Source organism: Thunnus maccoyii, chromosome 3, assembly GCF_910596095.1.
Source record: "Thunnus maccoyii chromosome 3, fThuMac1.1, whole genome shotgun sequence".
NCBI lineage: Eukaryota > Metazoa > Chordata > Actinopteri > Scombriformes > Scombridae > Thunnus > Thunnus maccoyii.
Genome location: NC_056535.1, coordinates 13,162,398 through 13,180,876, shown reverse-complemented (window position 1 = coordinate 13,180,876; position 18,479 = coordinate 13,162,398). Strand labels below are relative to the sequence as shown.

The following is an 18,479-nucleotide window of genomic DNA, read 5'->3' as shown; positions in this document are numbered from 1 at the left end:
TTTGTATATCATCGGCAAAACAATGAAAGGGAATATTATGTTTCTTAAAGATGGATCCCAAAGGCAGCATATACAATGAAAAGAGGATGGGGCCCAAAATGGAGCATTAAAGGACCCCACAAGTAAGTGAGGCTGTAGTCAAAGAATATTTGCTCAGGTAAACTGAGAAACTCCTATCTGTCAGGTATGACTGAAACTATTTGAGGGCAGGGACTTTGATGTCTACGCACTGTTCAACACGTGATAAAAGGTCCTCAGTGTCAAAGGCAGCAGTCAGGTCTAAAAGCATCAGAATAGCAGTTTCCTGAATCAACAGTTAAGATAAGATCATTTAAAACTCTTAAAAGAGCTGGTTCAGTACTATGATGTGGTTTAAAACCAGAATGAAACTTTTCATAAATGCATTGCTTATCTAAAAATGTTTGGAATTGAGTTAGAGAGAACAGAAGAGTCCAGATTTCTCTTTTTGATAAGAGGCTGCACTACAGCATGTTTAAAAACAGCTGGAACACACCCTGAAATTTAAAAAAAGGTGAACGAATACTTGACCCAACAGTATTAAAAACTTCTTTTAGTAGAAAAGAGGGAATACTGTCTAGCAGGCAATTTGTAGGCTGTAGATGCTGAACTAACTCTGATAATAAGGAAAATGACACAGACTCAAACTGATCAAAGACAGCTGGGCACAGAGTAGGAACCAAAGGGTCTAGGGCAAAGGAAGTGGGTGAAGACCTAAGAGCAGAAATCTGGTCAATAAAAATTTTTAGAAAGTTTTCACAGAGTGTAGGTGTTGGCACAATATGAGCTGTATCACAAGGATTTATGAGAGTTGAGAGCATTGAAGAGAACCAGAGGCCTATGACTGTTATTAGCAATTAGATCCCTCAGAGTACAGTGAGGTCGGCCATAAAAAATAGATATATGACACAGCTGTAAATCTATAAGGGAGTTGCAGATTTCCCTAGCTGAGACAGGAGACATTTGTGTATACAAAACTGCTGCCAGGGTGCTTGGCAGCTTTATGGTAGTGTGGAAACAAGAGAGTCACTACTGGAAAATAACTTGAATGATATCTTGGATAGTGTTTGACAGAAAGCATGTGGGAGTAACAAAATCTATGGTCTGATGATAACAAAATTTATCTTTTTGGCAATCATACTACAAGATATTTTTAGTGAAAGTCAAACACTGCACCATGCCCACCATGAAGAACAGTAGTGGCAGCAAAATGCTGTGTGGACGTTATCTCTGCAGCAGGTCCTGGAGGGCTTTTGAAGGCAAAATGAATGCAGCAAAATCCAGAGATATCTTGTAGAGAAACCTGTTGTGCAAGAGGACTGGGACTTCAGAGATGATTTATTTTCCATCAAGACAACAATCCCAAACATAAAGTCAAAACAACAACAGCTAAATCAGAGACCTCAATCTAATGCAGTTCGTGGCAGGCTGACAGTCCCCTTGTGCCTTGATAGAGCTTGAGTAGTTTTGCAAAGAGCAAGGAAAAAATGCAGCGTCAGATCTGCAAATCTGATACTGATCTATGCCACTACTGCCTCTATTAAATACAGATTTAATGGGTGTGAATACTTATTCAGCTATTTCAGATTGATTTGGGGAGATTTTTCTCGTCTTCATGTTCTAGTGTCAAAAAATCATAAACATCGACCGTGATTAAAGGTTATAAAACAAAACCTTAAAAAAATCCAAAGGGACTGGGGTAAATACTTTTTATAGGCACTGTATGTCACTTGAAACCTGACATTTGTTATATAAAGACAACATACACAGACATTGTGTGATGAACATTTTACTCAAAATTACATTGCATCCCTTCCCAAAACATTTTCTTCTTTCAATAATAAAAAATAAGGTGGCATTACTAAACTTAGAATAACAGCATGTAATGAAGATGGCATAAGAAGCACCATCACTATTTGGCATTGCATTTAAATCTTCAGGCAAGTCAGATACAGTTATGCAATGTTCATAATGTTGAGATATGCCTCTTTTTTAGGTTATTACTCTTCTCTCTGTGACACTACAATTGTGATAAAAAATCTTAAGTAACCTACAGGCCAATTTGTAACAATCTGTGACATTAAAAACATTGTTATCCAAATAAGATGCACTGAGTTGGAATAAGTACAGTATACACCTGTGCAAAAATGTGTATTTCAAACATGAAAAAAATTAAGAGATGCCCAACAGAACTGTTAAGAAAAGAGATGCCCCCCCCGTTCCAAAAAAAAAGAGAGTAAAATATAGTGTACACATAAACTACTTTATATATTAGCTTTGTTTATCTCCTCACCGTTGAAAGAAGACGGCATAGCTGGGAGCAAGCAGAATTGATTATTTTCAATTTGATCACACATAATCTCTGGCAAATCTTTATTGGTCATATTTTTTTCCAAATATATACAGCTAGGCTAATTTTAGGTTGTATACAGGTATAATGCAAAAATGTTACACCTTTCACACACTGCCCTTCCGTATTCTGCATCCTTCAATATAAACAATTACAGGGTGTGGATGGAGACAACAAACAGTATTACCCAACAACAGAATGATACCATGTGACCCATCAGGCTCTCTCCTCTGTAGTAACTGTGGAGTAGATTCAGGATGCTCTTCATGTCTTCATGACTGTAGTGTAGTGCACACACATTAAGGGAGGAGTTATGTACCCAGTCACCAGAAGGGGGCAGCACTGGCTTGTCTTTCACATAGGTCCACAGGGCAATGGGGCTTCATCGGTCACATAATCCAAGAGGTGTCCCTTGACAAGGATTATGACACAACCACTGAGATGAGTCCATCCCCAGCCCGCACCCATCCAGTCCTTTCATTCCGGTCTAATTCTATCATTTCAAGAAGACCACGTAGAAAGCCATGACCAGGCAGGAAGCCGCCACGGCAATGTGGAGCCGCGTCCCAATCACTGCAGCTGAGGAGAGAGATGAAGGATAAAGAGGATGAGTGAAGAAATATACAGGTGAGTGTTGATATGCAAATCAATAAAACCAAAAAAGCCTAAAGATGTGCAGTGCAGGCTGTAAATATTTGGACAGTGACACACTTTGTTGTTTTGGCTCTGGACTGCAGCTCATTGGATTTGTCTGAGATTAAAGTTATGACTGACATTTAAGTGTGTTTATGAGTGTTCACATTCATACTGGGGGTGCAGTGTGCAGAACTAGTTGCCCATTTGAAACATATTCCTCCCAATTTTAGAACAGTGTAGCAGAGCAATGAATACACCTTATTAATAAAACAACTGCAAAAGATTTCCAACCAAACAATAAATATAATACTTTTTATTACGTTATTAAAGTTTTATATTAAAGTATGTCAAATCACTTTTGGTCACCAAAAAACAAATAATGATAATCCAATTGTGAAACAGTCTGTTTTTGGCTAATCCAGTGACTTAAATACCTGAAATATCACAGTACTGCAACAAATTGATGCTAAATTCTTGTAATTCCAATTATTACCAGAAAGCAACATTGCCTGTAAAGTCCTGATACAATCAGATATATTAAAGAGATAGCTACTTTGGTATAGATGGTATAGTAATTATCTCTCTGTATATACTGTCACTGTCACTGTATCACCCACCTTACTCATAGTTTACTCAAAGGTTCAATTAAAATCCATTGTGCTGGCGTATCAGCTGCAGATGATATACTGCAGCTAATGTTAGAGAAATATAAAATGGTGAATGACTATTTGACTGACTGATTTGGATTCTTTCAGACAAGTCTAACATCTTCACGCTTTAAGATTTCATATTCTGAGGACACAACCTATTCAAGACTGAGTTTGTGGCATTCCCACATTCATTTTGTGTATTAATCACAGATGTGTCTTGAATCTGAATATTATTAATGTGTGATGTGCTGTACCTACCTTTGTAGAAGACTCCCCACACTCCTTTCTTCTCCGACAGCAGCCAGCTGTTGAGGCGAGGCACCTTTTTGAGGTACGCACACGTGCAGATGAACAGCAGTCCAAACACCAGGATGCCATCGAAAGAGTACACTACGAAGGAAGGGGAGGATGGTATCACACAGTCTGACTAACTGGACTTATTCAGAGAGTCCAGTTCATTACAAAACAAAACCTGTTGGCTGCATTAAATTAGACAAAACAAAGAAAAACTGAATAGAATAATCTTGACCATTGGAAAAAAAAGGTAAAAGTTTAAAATCACTGGTCTATGCCAAGGCTACACAGCATCAACAAATCTAACTTAGCGCAGCCAGTGATTTAAAGAAATAATCCATCCTGAAATATAACTCACATATTACTTCTGTTGTACAAGATAGTGTTAATCTGTGAATTTGAAAAAGCTTTCCTTAATTTGAAAAAGTAAAGAGACAGACTGAAGATGATAATGCCAACAAATCCTGTAGCTGCTCAATAAACATCTGATGCTAAGATGCAATAAAGCACACCCATGGTGATTTTTTTTTCACAAGACTATGGGTACATATCTTAACTTTAATCTAATATCCAAAAATACAAAAACTATGAGGCAAGAGAGTAAGTTCTGTTTCAATGAACAATGAAGTATCTGTTCATGAACCTGTCACCTAAAAGGCATCTTCAATTAATGTTCTGATCCTGACGTCCAGCTTTGGGAGACAGATATTTATTTCTACTACTGCTGCTTTGTGTCTGATATTGTGAATACTATTTTAAGTAATTAAAACACCACAATGATAATTCTGGGTTAAGGTGGATTTTTCCTGTAACCAATATGTGCAATCTGTGTTGTTGATAATGATGAAGTTGCAGCATCATAAGAAGTAAGTAATAATTTTCCTTTGCTGTACCTCCATCAGCAGTTAACGCCAGTTTCATGCTGATTCAAGAGATTTTTCTAGCCTTGTTCGTGTGTTATTGTGGTGTAATTAACTATGTGGCATTTTTAGCATTAGCCACCGATTTCCTAGTCGAAGCTAGTTAGCCAGTTACATTGTAGCCTGACAAAAATGCAATGTCATCAGCATTAACGGGTTTGAATTCACAATTTCACTAAGGACTGCCAGCCGTGCATTAAATTTGTAACTTTTTGACAGTTATAAAATGAGTAAAAGGTTAGTTCATGTGCTAACAGACTGACTGTTTTCAGGGCCACGTCTACAGCTAACCTCACGTTAGCTTCCACGTTAGCCTTCCGTCCAATAAGTAACTTACAAGACACTTCTTAGCTAGTTTCAGAATACAGTAAACCTACCATTTGTCATATTTGCAGTTTGCACTTTGAAGATGTTATATGACTGTTTCTTCCTTTAGGTTAGCAGTCCATCATGTATTTTAAAGTGGAGATGTAATGCAGTCTACTTCGCAGTCATTCGGCTGACATTTCCGGTTTCACTGGCTTACTGACTTCTTTTATGGTTTTGTGTTTGTTGTTATCCATCTAGCTTTACTGCCATCTACAGGAATTTATGATTTATAGCTCCATGTACCCGTCCTTGAAATTTGAATTTATCTATAAAATCAGTTTACTCATACATAATTAAATTGAACCCTAATCCCTTGATCCCATCCATTTGTCATACCTCATTTGTCATACATAACTAATAATGTTTTTAGAAGAAATAAGTAAACATTCTGCTATGATAGTTGTTTCTTACAGTTGTTTATTCTTGGGCTCCCCAGAGGGGTGAATGATGAGGGTTAAAGCTGAAGCATCTGATACTTTTATGTTATGCACTCTTCTCATAAAATTACTTTACTATTGAAACTTAGGACAACCATCTCTGTGTGAGTCACTGTACAGCATTTTGTTTTTTGCTGGGAACCATCTCATAAAATATTTTGCATACAACATAACCAAGGTGTCAAAAATGAGACATGTTTAGGAAAGGTAAAACTGAATTATTTTTAATAGACCTTGTATAACAGAGCATGCCTGTATATTATATTTCTCCAAGTAATTCATGAAAAAGCTCATCATATAAGTGAGGAAAGTGAAAAATTGTTACAGTGTCGGGAAAATGTATCACCAACAAATGGACAGGCCTGGTAATATACACACATACAAATTTGGGGCACTTAGGTCTTTCATGGCATACAACAACATTTCTTACAGGATGTGGCCAGCATGCTGCTCTTTACAGTAAAGTAACATCAGGCACCTACAGCAGGTGGAACACAAAAACAGGATTAGCAAACTGGTGAAAAAGGCTGGCTCTGCAGTTGCTCTGAACCTGGACACACCTTAGGCTGCAGCAGAGGGAAGGATGAGGATTAAACTGGGCTTCCACCAACACTACAATGAGCTGACACCATTATACAGCCAACTCATCTCCTGAGGTGCACCATGGAGCAATTTGCACTGACAATAATTAGCCTCTCTGCAGTGCTTTCTGTTGAAACAGCCCCAGCTTCAGCACGTCAGGGGGGTGCCGAGCAGGGCGCCTGCACTGTTTGTGCGGAGCTTTAACCATGAAAACTTCTTCGTGTCATTTTGCTATTTTTTTTTCCAGACCAAGCTATAAAGCATTCACTTATACAGTTTATTGTATGTTTTAATAAATATATCTGTATATTAGTATATCTATAACAACATACAGTGAACAATAATATTACAACATTGAGTCAAAGGCAAGTAAAGTTTATTTATATAACACATTTCATATACAAAGACATTCAAAGTACTCAGATATTGTGTCTTTTTTTAAACATTGATCAACCAAAAAAAAAAGAAAGAAAAATCTAGATGTAGATTAATAACAAATACTTGTTTACTCCCTTTGAGAGGACACACCTAAATCCCCCCTGCTGCAGCCACTTAATTAGTTAAATGGATATCACCTGTGTGTGGTCAAGGGGTCAGTTGATTGTAGAATAAACACAATTGAATCTGGCAGGAACTTTTACTAGGTTAGTATTATAGCAAATCACCATGTTGACGAAAGGACACCCTGTGAAAAGGTGATTGAAAAGCACAAGCCAGGTGATAGAGACTAGAAAATATCCAAGTCTGAACATCCCATTGAGCCCATTTAAATCAATCACTAAGAAATGAAAAGTGTATGGCACAGATATAAATCTGCTTAGAGATGGCTGTCTTCAAAAAATGCACATTTGAGTTAATGTTGCACCACAATAAAACATGAAAACTTCCACGGGATACTTCTCATACACAACCAATACATTCTACAACTATCATATATGTGTTAACTGTGAGTTTATTTAAGTGTACTTTTTTCATATGTCCATATATCACATATATACTGAGTGTTAACAATTGATCATTTTCACTTGCAGTCAAAGCTCTTTCTACTGCTGTTATTTTACATACCTTCTAATGACACTTGTTCTTTGTTTTTAGTTAATCATGCAGTTCTATTTAATATTGCAGCGGGGCTGTCAGTTGCTACTGCTACACTGATTTCTCCACTGGGTCAAGAAAATTTCATTTTGTCCTCTGTTTTGATTTAACAGATGTAGTTTCAGGGAGTTTTCTTTATATTTAAAATGTAAGGCAGTAGGTCAGTAAAGTGTAATTCTGATACTGCACAAATCCCAAACTTTTCACTCTTTTACATAGCAGCTTTGCATTTGTCCATACTGAAAATATTATTGCCAACAGAATTCATACAATGTGCTCAATAAAATAGTATTCCCACAGATTCAACATGAAAGTAGATTGTCTTTGGATCCACAAAGTAGTGATGAAAAAGCCATATTAGTTTTTGTTATAAGTATTTCATGTTGCATTACTCTAATCTTTACATTATCCTAATCCGTACGTATGCTGTTGCTGCCTCAGAGACAACAGAAGTATCTCTCCTGAAGGGAATAAGGATGGAACAACGGGACGTAAGAAAGTTAATAAGATTTGATGACAGGACAGCGTGGCGCACCTGTTCAGATCAGCCTCACTGTAACTGCAGCTTGCTGAGCGCTGTGAGTACAACACAGAGCTTCTGTTGCTTCACAGACTTTAGCACATCTTTCTTTTCAACAATGCGCCTCTACCAGAGCACACAGGTAAGATTGATTTGATCACTTTTATGCTGTTAGGTGGGGAAATGCTGATATTCAAATATGATGTATTTTCATTAATAGTGATTGAATTTAATTTGTGTTTGTATAATCACAAACAGAGTTTGGTTTGAGTTGCCTGTGCCTGTTTGGACAAGTGATGTTTGTTATGGGCTCAGGTTGTCAAAGAATGGAAGAACATTAGGAATTTAAACCATGATAAAGTTGGAAAAAAATATGATTAATAATATAATAATGATCAGAAACCATGCTGATGTTATTTTGCACAACTTGTTGCTTCTGACATGGATGTAGCTGAGAGAAACAGTCATTAAACTCATAGAAATCCTGGCTTGTGACCCAGTATCTCTGAAAAATATTAACTATAAAGTAGAGTTCTATGAATCTAATTCACAACACTTCACCACAACAAAATACTGAAAGCTCTATTACAACAATGATTACTTGTTTGTGTTGCTGTTTTGAGAAATGTTAATTCCTGGATGTTGCACCTTAATGGATATGCTGAGGAGTGATGAAGGGTCTGTGGGGGTTAAGCCATGTAAAAACTTTAAATGGCAACGCATGTGTGTAACCTTTAAAACTCAACATATCTTTACATCATTTAAGTTTATATTTTTCAAAAGGAATTGACTCTCCGGTGTTCACTCAGGTATCACAAAAAATGGACCTTCGAAATAGAAGAGGTGAGTGGAAAACAAGTTCATGAATCTAAAGAAACAAATATTGACTTTAACAACCAACAACTTGTATGATAACAATACAACTAGTTTGAGCATAACAGTATAGTTTTTGGTGCTGACTGAAGCTATATCCATACTGTGTGTACAGAAGTGTGCTGTATATAAAAGTGAAACTGACACTATGTGACTCTATGTGCTGCACCTGTGTTTATGTGTGTCAGAGAGACATCACTGTTGGATGGTCCCGCCTCGCCAGGTGATTGAGAGTCAACAACAGGAGGGTGGTGACCTCATCAAGCCCTGGAGGCTGCGAAATCCTGTCCTGGCTTCTCCCCAACACAAAGCCCTTCACCAAGAGCTGCTCTTCTGCCACAGACGGTGAGAAGACACTGAGCTCCGTACCTGCTACCTATGATCAGGTCACATACTGTAACAGGTCTGCACGCTGTACTGTGTACACACAAATGTAACACCAGTCAAGATGTATTCAGATGATTTTGTTTACCCGTATCTTAAGGTGGACTCTTTTTGTTAAGTTGTTTCTGCGTTCCCGGAGTTTCCTGCAGTGTCTGGGAGATAAGCAACATGCTTAGGTGGTGTTTAACACAGATCGAGTCAAAGGTATAACACCTCATTAGAGATCACTGCTAATCTCTCAACAGGGGACTGTGCTCTCACTCTCTTGTGTCTGAGAAAGCAAAATAATATATACTGTATTGGAGAAGGAGGTTGCGTTTCAACAATGGGGTTCTCAGTGGAGTGCTAAACCCAAAAACCAGTTAGCTTGTTCCAAAAATATAAAAAAGGTAGCACATCTCAAATGTCCTAGTCAAGGAGGACAGAATACTAACATTTCACTTGTTTATTTGGCTCACATCACATTAGAAAAACACTTACGCTCTGAAGAATGCGCAAAACACTCTGAAGAAGGCTCTGTGTAATAATAATTAACGAGTGAAATGTTAGTATTCTGTCCTCATTGACTAGAAAATTTGAGATTTGCACACCTTTTTAAAATATTTTTGGAACATGCCAAATGTATGTCATTCAGTTTCATTAAGAAGCACTCCAGGGAAGTTTCATAGTATTTTTTGGTTAAACTGGTCCTTTAATTACACTGTAATGAAACTCTTCATCTCTAGGGATCCACCTTCTTATCAGTCTTTTTGTTGGTGTGTCCTCAGAGGTCTGCTGCCCAGGAAAAGGCCGGAGCTGCAGTGTGTGCTGGAAAACAAACGGAGAGAGCAGCTCAAGCGCAGGGAGCTCGACCTCCTTCCTCCCTCTGACTTGGAAGTGAAGCTACGCAGGATACAGCACAGAATACAAGCTGTAAGTGAGCCTTGGGTTAAAACCACAAAACCTGGGCAATATTCCATTTACTTTTTAGGTATATGCGAGCCAGCATGCAGATACAGTTTAGTCTTGTTAAGGAATATATCCAAAAGTGTGCTGTATATAAAAGTGAAACTCTTGTCTGTCTTGCAGTATGAGCTGGAGGAGAAGAAGAGGAGTGAGAGTCTGCGGAACTTACCAGAGTTTGTCCGTGTGAGAGGAAACCTGAAGCATATCCAGACTTGTTTCTTATGATCACCAGTTCCTGTTCTTCATTTTTGATTGACAACCAAAGCCTTGACAGACACTGATTACTTTTTACATACTAAAAATTGTGATTTATAAAAGCTTTATATTTCAGATTGGAATATTCAAAATTCATGTACCATGTAAATTCAGATGGTGCTTTGGAGTTTTAAAATCCTCCTGTAACGTTCCACAATGTGAAATGTATTTCCTCTAAAATCTGAGTTTTGTAAAGACAACAACCTAAACGAGTGTATTTTTTACACTAGAAACCTTCCTAAATAGTCTGACTATAGAAAGTTAGGTTACTGTATTTTGTCGTATTATATAAAGATAATTTTGTCTTCTTGTCTTTTTGATGCAATTCTGCCCTCTGTAAAGCATGAAAAAGACTCTTGAAATAGTGTAAACAAAGTGAATATAGGCAACAAGAATACATTTAAAATTTTTAATAAAACATCCAGGGAGGCTGTACGTTAAAACAAACACTGAAACGTAAGACAAATCAGAATCTGCTAGTGACAACAGTGAGAAAATAGTCATGTCATCATTCACAAAAACTTAACAGCAGTCATAAAAATTACTTTTTTGCAGCATTCCTTAATTATTTAATCAGTACTCCAACATCATGTACCCGATAATCAAAGCTGCTGCACATATGTCAAAACTTTGGGACACAGCTACTGTCATCACAGGGTGAGTTTGAGTCAGAGAGTCCAACATCAGAAAAAAAACAATCACTGATGATTTATTAACTTCAAAATCATGTGTCTCGTTTAAAAAAAGTGACCAAGTGCCAGCTGGTAGTCTGTATCAAGTTTCTCAGTCTGAATCTGTGGTTTGCTGCAAACAGACACTCACAAATAACTTGAAATCTCTGCACAGTAAATGTACTGACCTCTGCTTTCAAGTGTGGCTGTTGCCTTGGAAAAGTAAATATCATCACAAACTCCCCACAAACAAGGAACAAGAAGGCCTGCTGCTGAATAAAACACATTCAACCATTTTCTCTTACACATTCTGTGCAACACATGAAACACCGTGTGTACCGTTGACCGTAAACAAAAGCTTTACATTTAAAAAGTGAACATTTCTTGTCCATTAATCCTGTGAATTATATGTCCCGACATGTTTTATAAATACAAATTCTACTCACAAGCAGCAACCACATCCACTGTAGCTCTATCCCAACCGAATACCAGTGTGTTGGGTTTGCTGCATAATAAATTAACAATAAATAAAATACAAAAAAAAAAGCTTTCACAAACAAAAGTAGACATCATGGCAGGGTAAGAATCTCCAGTCTGTGTTCGCCTGTACTATCTATTACACTGAAACAACCTTAAAACATATCTCATAGTGTTTGAACATATAAAGCAAGAGGTACAGCAGATGAAGCACAGACAGAGGAGAGAAGTAAGCCACCGATGTGGAAGGTTGGCAGGAAGGAGAGCACTGACATGATTGTGGGTCCAAATAACAAGGCCAAAGGAGCTCACAAGGACAAGGAGTTGGCTTCTGACTCGTATCTTGTGATTTGGGAGTTAAGGGATAATATTTCTCAGCCAAGTCTATGTTGTAACTTCGCTTAAAAGTTGTGAAACACAGCATTAAAAGCTCTAGTAATGTTTAAAACTCCACATAACTTTTTCTTTTATTTTGTTTTTCTCCATTCGAACCACATTAGACCAGATGTGGCTGAAAAACCATTCGACTTGTCGAACCCTGACTAAATTGACATGGAGACTCTGAAGATTGTTTAAACCCAGTTTTAGATTTGTAAAAACACAGAAACTATTGTGTCTAGTGGTTTTTCAGTTAGACCTGCTCTTACATGGTTTGGATGGAGAAACCAGTGAAATTACCCTTTTTTTCAGGTTTTTACAAATCTGAAACAGGATTCATGACAAGTAACTGTTTCGCAACTTTAAATGGTGTAACAACAGAACTGGCTGAGGAACATTGTCAGTTAACTTTCCCGAATGCAAACTTTAACTTTCCTGAAGCCAACTTCATCTTTGTGAAAAGGAGAAACATTAAGGAATGCCGTCCTTCCTTTGGCAGCACTGTGAGGGTGGCACACTCCAGTCATACACATAAGACAATCGCAGCTTGACTTCCTCCTTGCAGAGCCGGCCATCACGCTGCAGAGTCTGGTGCTTTTCCAACATGTCCTCCAAGCTCTGCTTGTGTGTCACCAGGTACTTGTTGTTGCAACCACGTGATTTATACTCTGTGTCAAAGCGTGGGTCATGCGTCCGTCGAACATCCACTGGTGCCAGCCAGGCGCCCAACGACACATCCTCACTCTGCCAGGTCTTGAAGTAGCCCGCGTTAAGATGAACATAACGTACCAGGTCAGCCGAGAGGATGTAGCCACCACCCAGCGCGTAGGGCAGGTAGTAGTCACAGAGCTCCCAAGAGCTCTCCCGCCACTTTCCAGCTGTTTTCACTCGCCCTCTCCCTGAGAAGAAGCCCCAGTACAACCGATTGGGTTCTTTCCCCTTCAGCTCCTCTTTCAGGAGGTCCAAGCGAGCAAATGTGTCATCATCTGCTTTGAGGACAAATTTGAACTCCACATTCTGGTCCAGCCAGGAGTACATGTGAAGCAGCTTGAGTGTTAAGTTCTCATAGGAATCTCGCAAGTCAGGCATTAAGAGCAGGTCCTTGTGCCGCCCTTGCTCTGTGTTAAGGTTCTGGAGGTCCTCGCTGGAAAGCCCTTGAGTTCCGACCACAAACATGGCCAGAACATCCGAGTCCCGCTTGGCCAGCCAGGTGCTGCGGATGATGCTCCTGCGCTCAGTGTACTTAGGTCCGGTCGTGATGAGGACCACGAGGAATGCTGACAAGTCTTTGGATGTGGAGGAGGGGTTATTCTGCTCTGGACGGGGTTGCAATACCATGGCATGGGGGGCTAAGCCTGGGGGATCTGCATGGCCCTGTTTCAGGGTTTCTGAGGTACATTTGGCCAAGAAGACAAGAACTACAGCAAAGCTGCACACAGTGCCAATGACCAGGGCTGTCTTATGGCGGCACACTAGACGTAACAAATTCATGGTGCTGAGCCTGAGGTAAAAAAAACAAAACACATACACAGAAGATTGTTAGTGTTAATGTAATTCAAAATATCAGGTGCCAGTAATATCAGCTATAGGCCTACATGTCCACAAACAGTACCAGAAAACTTGTATCAGGTTGCTGAAATGAACAAAGTATAATAATACTTCCCTAAGTCCATTCAGTATTTTTTACCATGTGATTTAAAGGTATAATCAGTTTGACTTATAAATGACAAATGTGGAATGAAGGTACAGACAGTAGCCTAAGTACATTTGTACATTCTAGCCTGTTACTGTTGTGTTTACAGACATTACAGATGTGCAGTCTGTACATCTCATGTGTTGCAGTGTATGTATTATTAAATCTGTCAATCAATTTGGTGGTGAAAACTCGATTGTTGCGTTTTCAGTTTTTAGTGGGCCACCGTTTTTTTACATTTAAATCACAAATTTGGCTACTGAACTAGTCAGCTGCACTTCCATGTTTCTATGGACTTAGCATTTGAGCTGTACAATGTATACACGTGTTACAACAGTGTGATAAGTTGCAATGACATCAAGATGATTTGTTGGTTACCTTAGCTGACAGAAACGTGTCTGTTCCGTGAATGAACGAGGCAGAGCGATCCAGAGACAGCAATTTTGCAGAGCTAGCGTTCACGTTAGCTACCGAGATAAGACCCTCTGCGCACTTTGTAAGCTCGCTGCACTCAAAGTTAACACACACACGCTACTCATATTGGTCTAAATAGGGAAGGGAAACCACTCCGTTTAGCGGCGTTGGTTATTCAGGTCACAATAAGCAGGTTTTATCGTGTGCTGCTGAGTGAGTTGAGCCGTCAGATACCGATGTGTTCATTTTTTTCCTCTCCTACAGTGAAGCTAGTCAGATTTATGTGGCCGTGACGAAGAGGAAACGGAAGTGAAGCCCCCCGAATTAAGAGAATGAGAAAAAATAACGTAAAATGAACACTTACATGGAGACAGATTGTGTTTTCGTCCAATAAATGTGACTAATAGGAATATCCTACACAAATTGAAAGGAACTAACGGACATTTTTTTATTTACATGTAACGCCATATAACAGTAAAGAAGCGGTAACTTTGATATTAGTCTGAAAAGACATTTCAAAAGGCAGAAGGAAGAAGGAGGCGAGAGACATCCATGGCAGCAGCAGAAGACTCGCCTGCTGACCTGAGCATGCGCATTACTGACGCTAGTGCTGCAGCGTCAAGTCCGGGAGAGACAGCAGGGACACGACCGGACATCACACATTTTAACTTCAATATCTAGTTCAACATATATCTATGTATGTTTTTTGACGACTGTGACAGCCTGTGATATAGATGTTACGATCATACAGTATGTTCCACATAAGTGTTGCGATTGTGCTTTTCTTTTTTCCTACTCAGCACCAAAAGAAACAAGCATAAGTGGATCAATTAAGCATATTAATATACAGCATAGAATTAATTATTCAAGAAATGTACCAGTGTATGAGGATTTTTAAACAACACCATTAGTTCTTTTCCATACTGTTATGATTTTCAGTTTATATTTTGATTGTAGATATACATTTATAAACTTTCACTTGCCATTGCTCACAAACTGTTGACGCAAATATGGGGCAACATCGGTATATTATTATGATACCGACATATATTTTATATTATTTAGTGTTTGTTTATTTGTTTTTCTTTCTTCTTATTCCCCCTTTTCAAGTGTTTTTTAATTGAATTACTTAATCTTCCTTCTTGCTTCTTTCTTTTCTTTCTGTAATGAACACCTTCTCTGTTATAAACACACACACACACACACACACACACACACACACACACACACACACACACACACACACACACACACACACACACACAGGTGACTGCTCTGGCAGGAATAACGGGCTTGCATTATTATAATAATTATTGTTATCAGTATTACCATTATATCTGGTGGGTGATGTTTGTTTGTTTGTATGTGTTTTGTTTTAAGGTTTTGTTTAGTTTTTATCATATTTTCTCACTGTATGTCTCTACCTCTGTCTTTACACTTTGTACTGATAAAAAAAAGAGAGAAAGTGATGGATATATGTTGTGTGAAACACTTTTTTATTTGTATTATTGAAGATGAATCTTAATTTATTATTTTCAGTTACTTCATTTATTTTGAAAATTGTAACCGGAAGCTTTGCATTTCCTTCATCATCATAGTAACATAGCAGTATGTCGTCTATATCTTAACTTAGCATTTGCAAAGTCAACAGAGCCAATAATGTATGCTCTTAGCTTGTCATATATATCCGTTATATAGCTTTATAGTATTACTTTACCGGGCAGCTCGGTAGCTAACTAGCATAAATTCCTTTTAACGTTGGACGAAGACAAGCGATGGTGGTTACAGGAAGCAGCCCACCTTGGACCCTGCTCACCATCTTCCTGCTCATTTTGAGTGAGCATTTGGTGAAAACAGCTTCTGAATATGACCCTTATAAAATCCTGGGTGTCAGCAGGAGTGCCAGTCAAGCAGAAATCAAAAGGGCATACAAGAACCTTGCCAAAGAGTGGTGAGTGACTGACATCAGAAGTCCCACAGCTAGGCCATCACGTATCAGCTGTGGCAGATCAACATTTAGTTACAGTGCACGTTTGACACCTGAACTGCAGCTTGTTATCACATAATCCATCTCCAGTTGGTCTAATGTAGACTATTTAACAGATAACCCCATTTTTTAAAACCCTGCATGACCCAGCAGTGATGTGTGGTGTCCTATATGGGCTTTTTCAGGCATCCAGAGAAGAACAAGGACCCAAACGCTGAGGACGTGTTCATCAAAGTCTCAAAGTCATATGAGGTGGGTGAAATGCACTCAGGCACACACAGTGCTCTGCATCACAACATATCATGTAGTACTGTAGCTCCGGCTGATGCCACTCACTTTCTATATGACAGTCAGTTTCACTTTCTTTATCATGGTTTCTCAGTGATTATTATAACATTTGATTGATAGCACAGTCCTCTCACCTTTTATTCTCTCTGGCATGCAGATTTTGTCTAATGAGGAGCGAAGATCCAACTTTGACCGCTATGGACAGATGGATGAAAACCAGCCCTTCGGCCAGTCACAGCATCACCGTTTCCGCAGCTTCCACAACAGCTTCTACTTTGATGAGTCTTTTTTCCATTTCCCCGAGTACGCCAATTTCAAATGTGTAGTCTATCACTTATATATAATACTTAGACAATACTTAGAATGAGAAAACACTGATGGGAGTCTCTGTTGTTTTGTCCGTTTCCCTTGCTTGAAAGGAATTGTCACAATGTCACATGTTTGTGAAGACACTATTGGTAGAGGTGTACATCATTAGCATGATTATTATGTTTTGGATTTCTGCCTGTCAGTCAGATAAAATAAGACATTTAAAGACACCTGATTGAGCTCTGCTAACCTAGGAGTGGAACTTGTCTTTTTGAAAAACTTAACTAAATGGTTAATTAAAAAAAATTTGATTGGTAATAATTATTGGCAACCGTGATGTGCTATGTTGTCCTAATGTCCAAATACATCGATTTTTAGAACTCATAACACTTATTAAAGGAGAGAAATTTGTTAGTTGTTAGTTTTCTAAAACTAACATGTTAGTAGAATTGTCCTCTTTATGTTGTTTTGAGAGAAGGAGCATGATGTAGAACCAGAGAACAAATTGGAGTTATAGGTCTTAAGTCTTAAAAACACTCACTGTCTGCTTCTGACCCTCCTCCAGGTCCACGGACTTTGAAAACAGCAAGTACCTGCTTCGCCATGCACAGTTTAACAGCAGTGTCCTTCCAGACAGCCACAAGAGGCCATACCTAATCAAAGTGACCTCTGAGAGGTGCACTGCATGCATCCACATTGAGCCTGTGTGGAGGGAGACGGTGCAGGAGCTGGAGCCGCTGGGTAAGGCTGCTGCCACTACACTCTCATCACTCTGCCCCCCTCCGTTTGCTTTACTATGCTAAAGACACCAGTCATAAGCTGTGGGATTTGGATTCAGTATCTATAAAAATTAATGTTTTTAGATTTTAACCAGATATATCCTGAAGCTCAGTACATAAAGGTAACAAGTTGAATGTCACACCTCATGAAGTGTTAGCAAACAGTTGCCTATTTACACTGCAGCTGATTTGAACAGCATCACCATTCATTTGCAATCGTGTTTCTGATGACTTGGCAAACGTAAGTCAGCCTGCCATTGAGCAATATTCACCCTCCTAACTCTGTTTTTGTTTTCACCAACTCCTGAGAAATACATTTGGATGCTTACCTACTGAATTCCACCATGCTCACTAACCAGTTGCTAACTTTGTCTGCCATTTGATGCTGGGCAGGTAGCTTATAGTCTGAGCTTTTTATGCTGAAGAAAGCTGCATGCTGCAGCTGGAAATGAGGTTGATGAGAGCAGTGAGAGTGAACCAAAACTGTAAAGTTGTGAGCCGTACGATCAAAACAATGAGCTGAAAGACACTAAAAAACTCTCGGGAAACTGCAGAGGTGATAAATATTTGTGGGTTTGTCACCATGAGTGACACCTCTCACATTACACATCATTTGACCCACTGTTCATATAAAAATATTGACAAATGCAGTTTTTGCCTACCTCGGATGCAAGGTTTAACAAAATATCCCTTTAAAGTTTAACAAAACTTGTTTGCTGAACTAAAGAAATGATCTTAAGATAGAATAGTTATTTGTGTAATATTTTATGGGTACAGTAGCATGTTTCTATTTTTACTTCTACACCAGGTGTGGGCATTGGCATTGTGGACCGGGGTTATGAGCGTCGTCTGGCCAACCAGCTGGGAGCTCACCGCGCTCCCTCCATCATCGGGCTGGTGAACGGCAGAGTGACCTTCTTCCATCAGGCCGTGGTACGAGAGCACCTGCGACAGTTCATTGAAGACCTGCTGCCCCAGAGGCTGGTGGAAAAGGTAACAACGTAAATGTAGTATGAGTGCATGTGTGCAGTCTTTTCATTAATTTTAAGTCGGATACTCTCAATGGAATTTATGTAAACCCGATCAGTGATTATTTTTAACCATATAAAGAAAATCCAGGCTTGATTTAAGTTTACAAATATATATAATATATAT

At 38.8% G+C, this 18,479-nt stretch overlaps 4 protein-coding genes across 7 annotated transcripts in view; 2 read left to right on the top strand and 2 right to left on the bottom strand.

Annotated features, from left to right (window-relative positions):
• Positions 1 to 1,713: 1,713 nt before the first annotated feature.
• Positions 1,714 to 5,404, bottom strand: tmem167b (transmembrane protein 167B). Its single transcript, XM_042406452.1, has 3 exons — positions 5,246 to 5,404; positions 3,913 to 4,044; positions 1,714 to 2,947 (listed from the first exon to the last, which is right to left on the bottom strand). The coding sequence occupies exons 1-3, from the start codon at positions 5,253 to 5,255 to the stop codon at positions 2,865 to 2,867; spliced, it is 225 nt and encodes a 74-aa protein (XP_042262386.1). The 5' UTR covers positions 5,256 to 5,404; the 3' UTR covers positions 1,714 to 2,864.
• Positions 5,405 to 6,830: 1,426 nt separating this feature from the next.
• On the top strand, positions 6,831 to 10,479 carry LOC121894782 (protein FAM107B). 3 transcript variants are annotated; one of them, XM_042407627.1, is made up of 6 exons: positions 6,831 to 6,951; positions 7,793 to 7,929; positions 8,681 to 8,714; positions 8,933 to 9,089; positions 9,896 to 10,040; positions 10,197 to 10,479. In XM_042407627.1, exons 2-6 carry the CDS (start codon positions 7,828 to 7,830, stop codon positions 10,296 to 10,298), a joined length of 540 nt encoding a protein of 179 aa, XP_042263561.1. In that variant the 5' UTR covers positions 6,831 to 6,951; positions 7,793 to 7,827; the 3' UTR covers positions 10,299 to 10,479. The 3 variants fall into 3 exon arrangements, with proteins under 3 accessions (XP_042263561.1, XP_042263559.1, XP_042263560.1); XM_042407625.1 differs by having other exon boundaries at positions 6,833 to 6,951; positions 7,793 to 8,013; XM_042407626.1 differs by having other exon boundaries at positions 6,841 to 6,900; positions 7,793 to 8,013.
• Positions 10,480 to 10,723: 244 nt separating this feature from the next.
• On the bottom strand, positions 10,724 to 14,546 carry b3galt6 (UDP-Gal:betaGal beta 1,3-galactosyltransferase polypeptide 6). 2 transcript variants are annotated; one of them, XM_042407622.1, is made up of 2 exons: positions 14,326 to 14,546; positions 10,724 to 13,355 (listed from the first exon to the last, which is right to left on the bottom strand). In XM_042407622.1, coding segments are annotated over exons 1-2 (1,032 nt in total). In that variant the 5' UTR covers positions 14,328 to 14,546; the 3' UTR covers positions 10,724 to 12,325. The 2 variants fall into 2 exon arrangements, with proteins under 2 accessions (XP_042263556.1, XP_042263557.1); XM_042407623.1 differs by lacking the exon at positions 14,326 to 14,546 and adding an exon at positions 13,926 to 14,310.
• Positions 14,547 to 15,532: 986 nt separating this feature from the next.
• Positions 15,533 to 18,479, top strand: part of dnajc16l (DnaJ (Hsp40) homolog, subfamily C, member 16 like) — a 24,637-nt gene continuing 21,690 nt past the window's right edge. Inside the window, exon 1 of the mRNA XM_042405710.1 lies at positions 15,533 to 15,808. Coding sequence (XP_042261644.1) covers positions 15,737 to 15,808 — 72 coding nt within the window. The 5' untranslated portion in view covers positions 15,533 to 15,736. The remainder of the gene's footprint in view (positions 15,809 to 18,479) is intronic.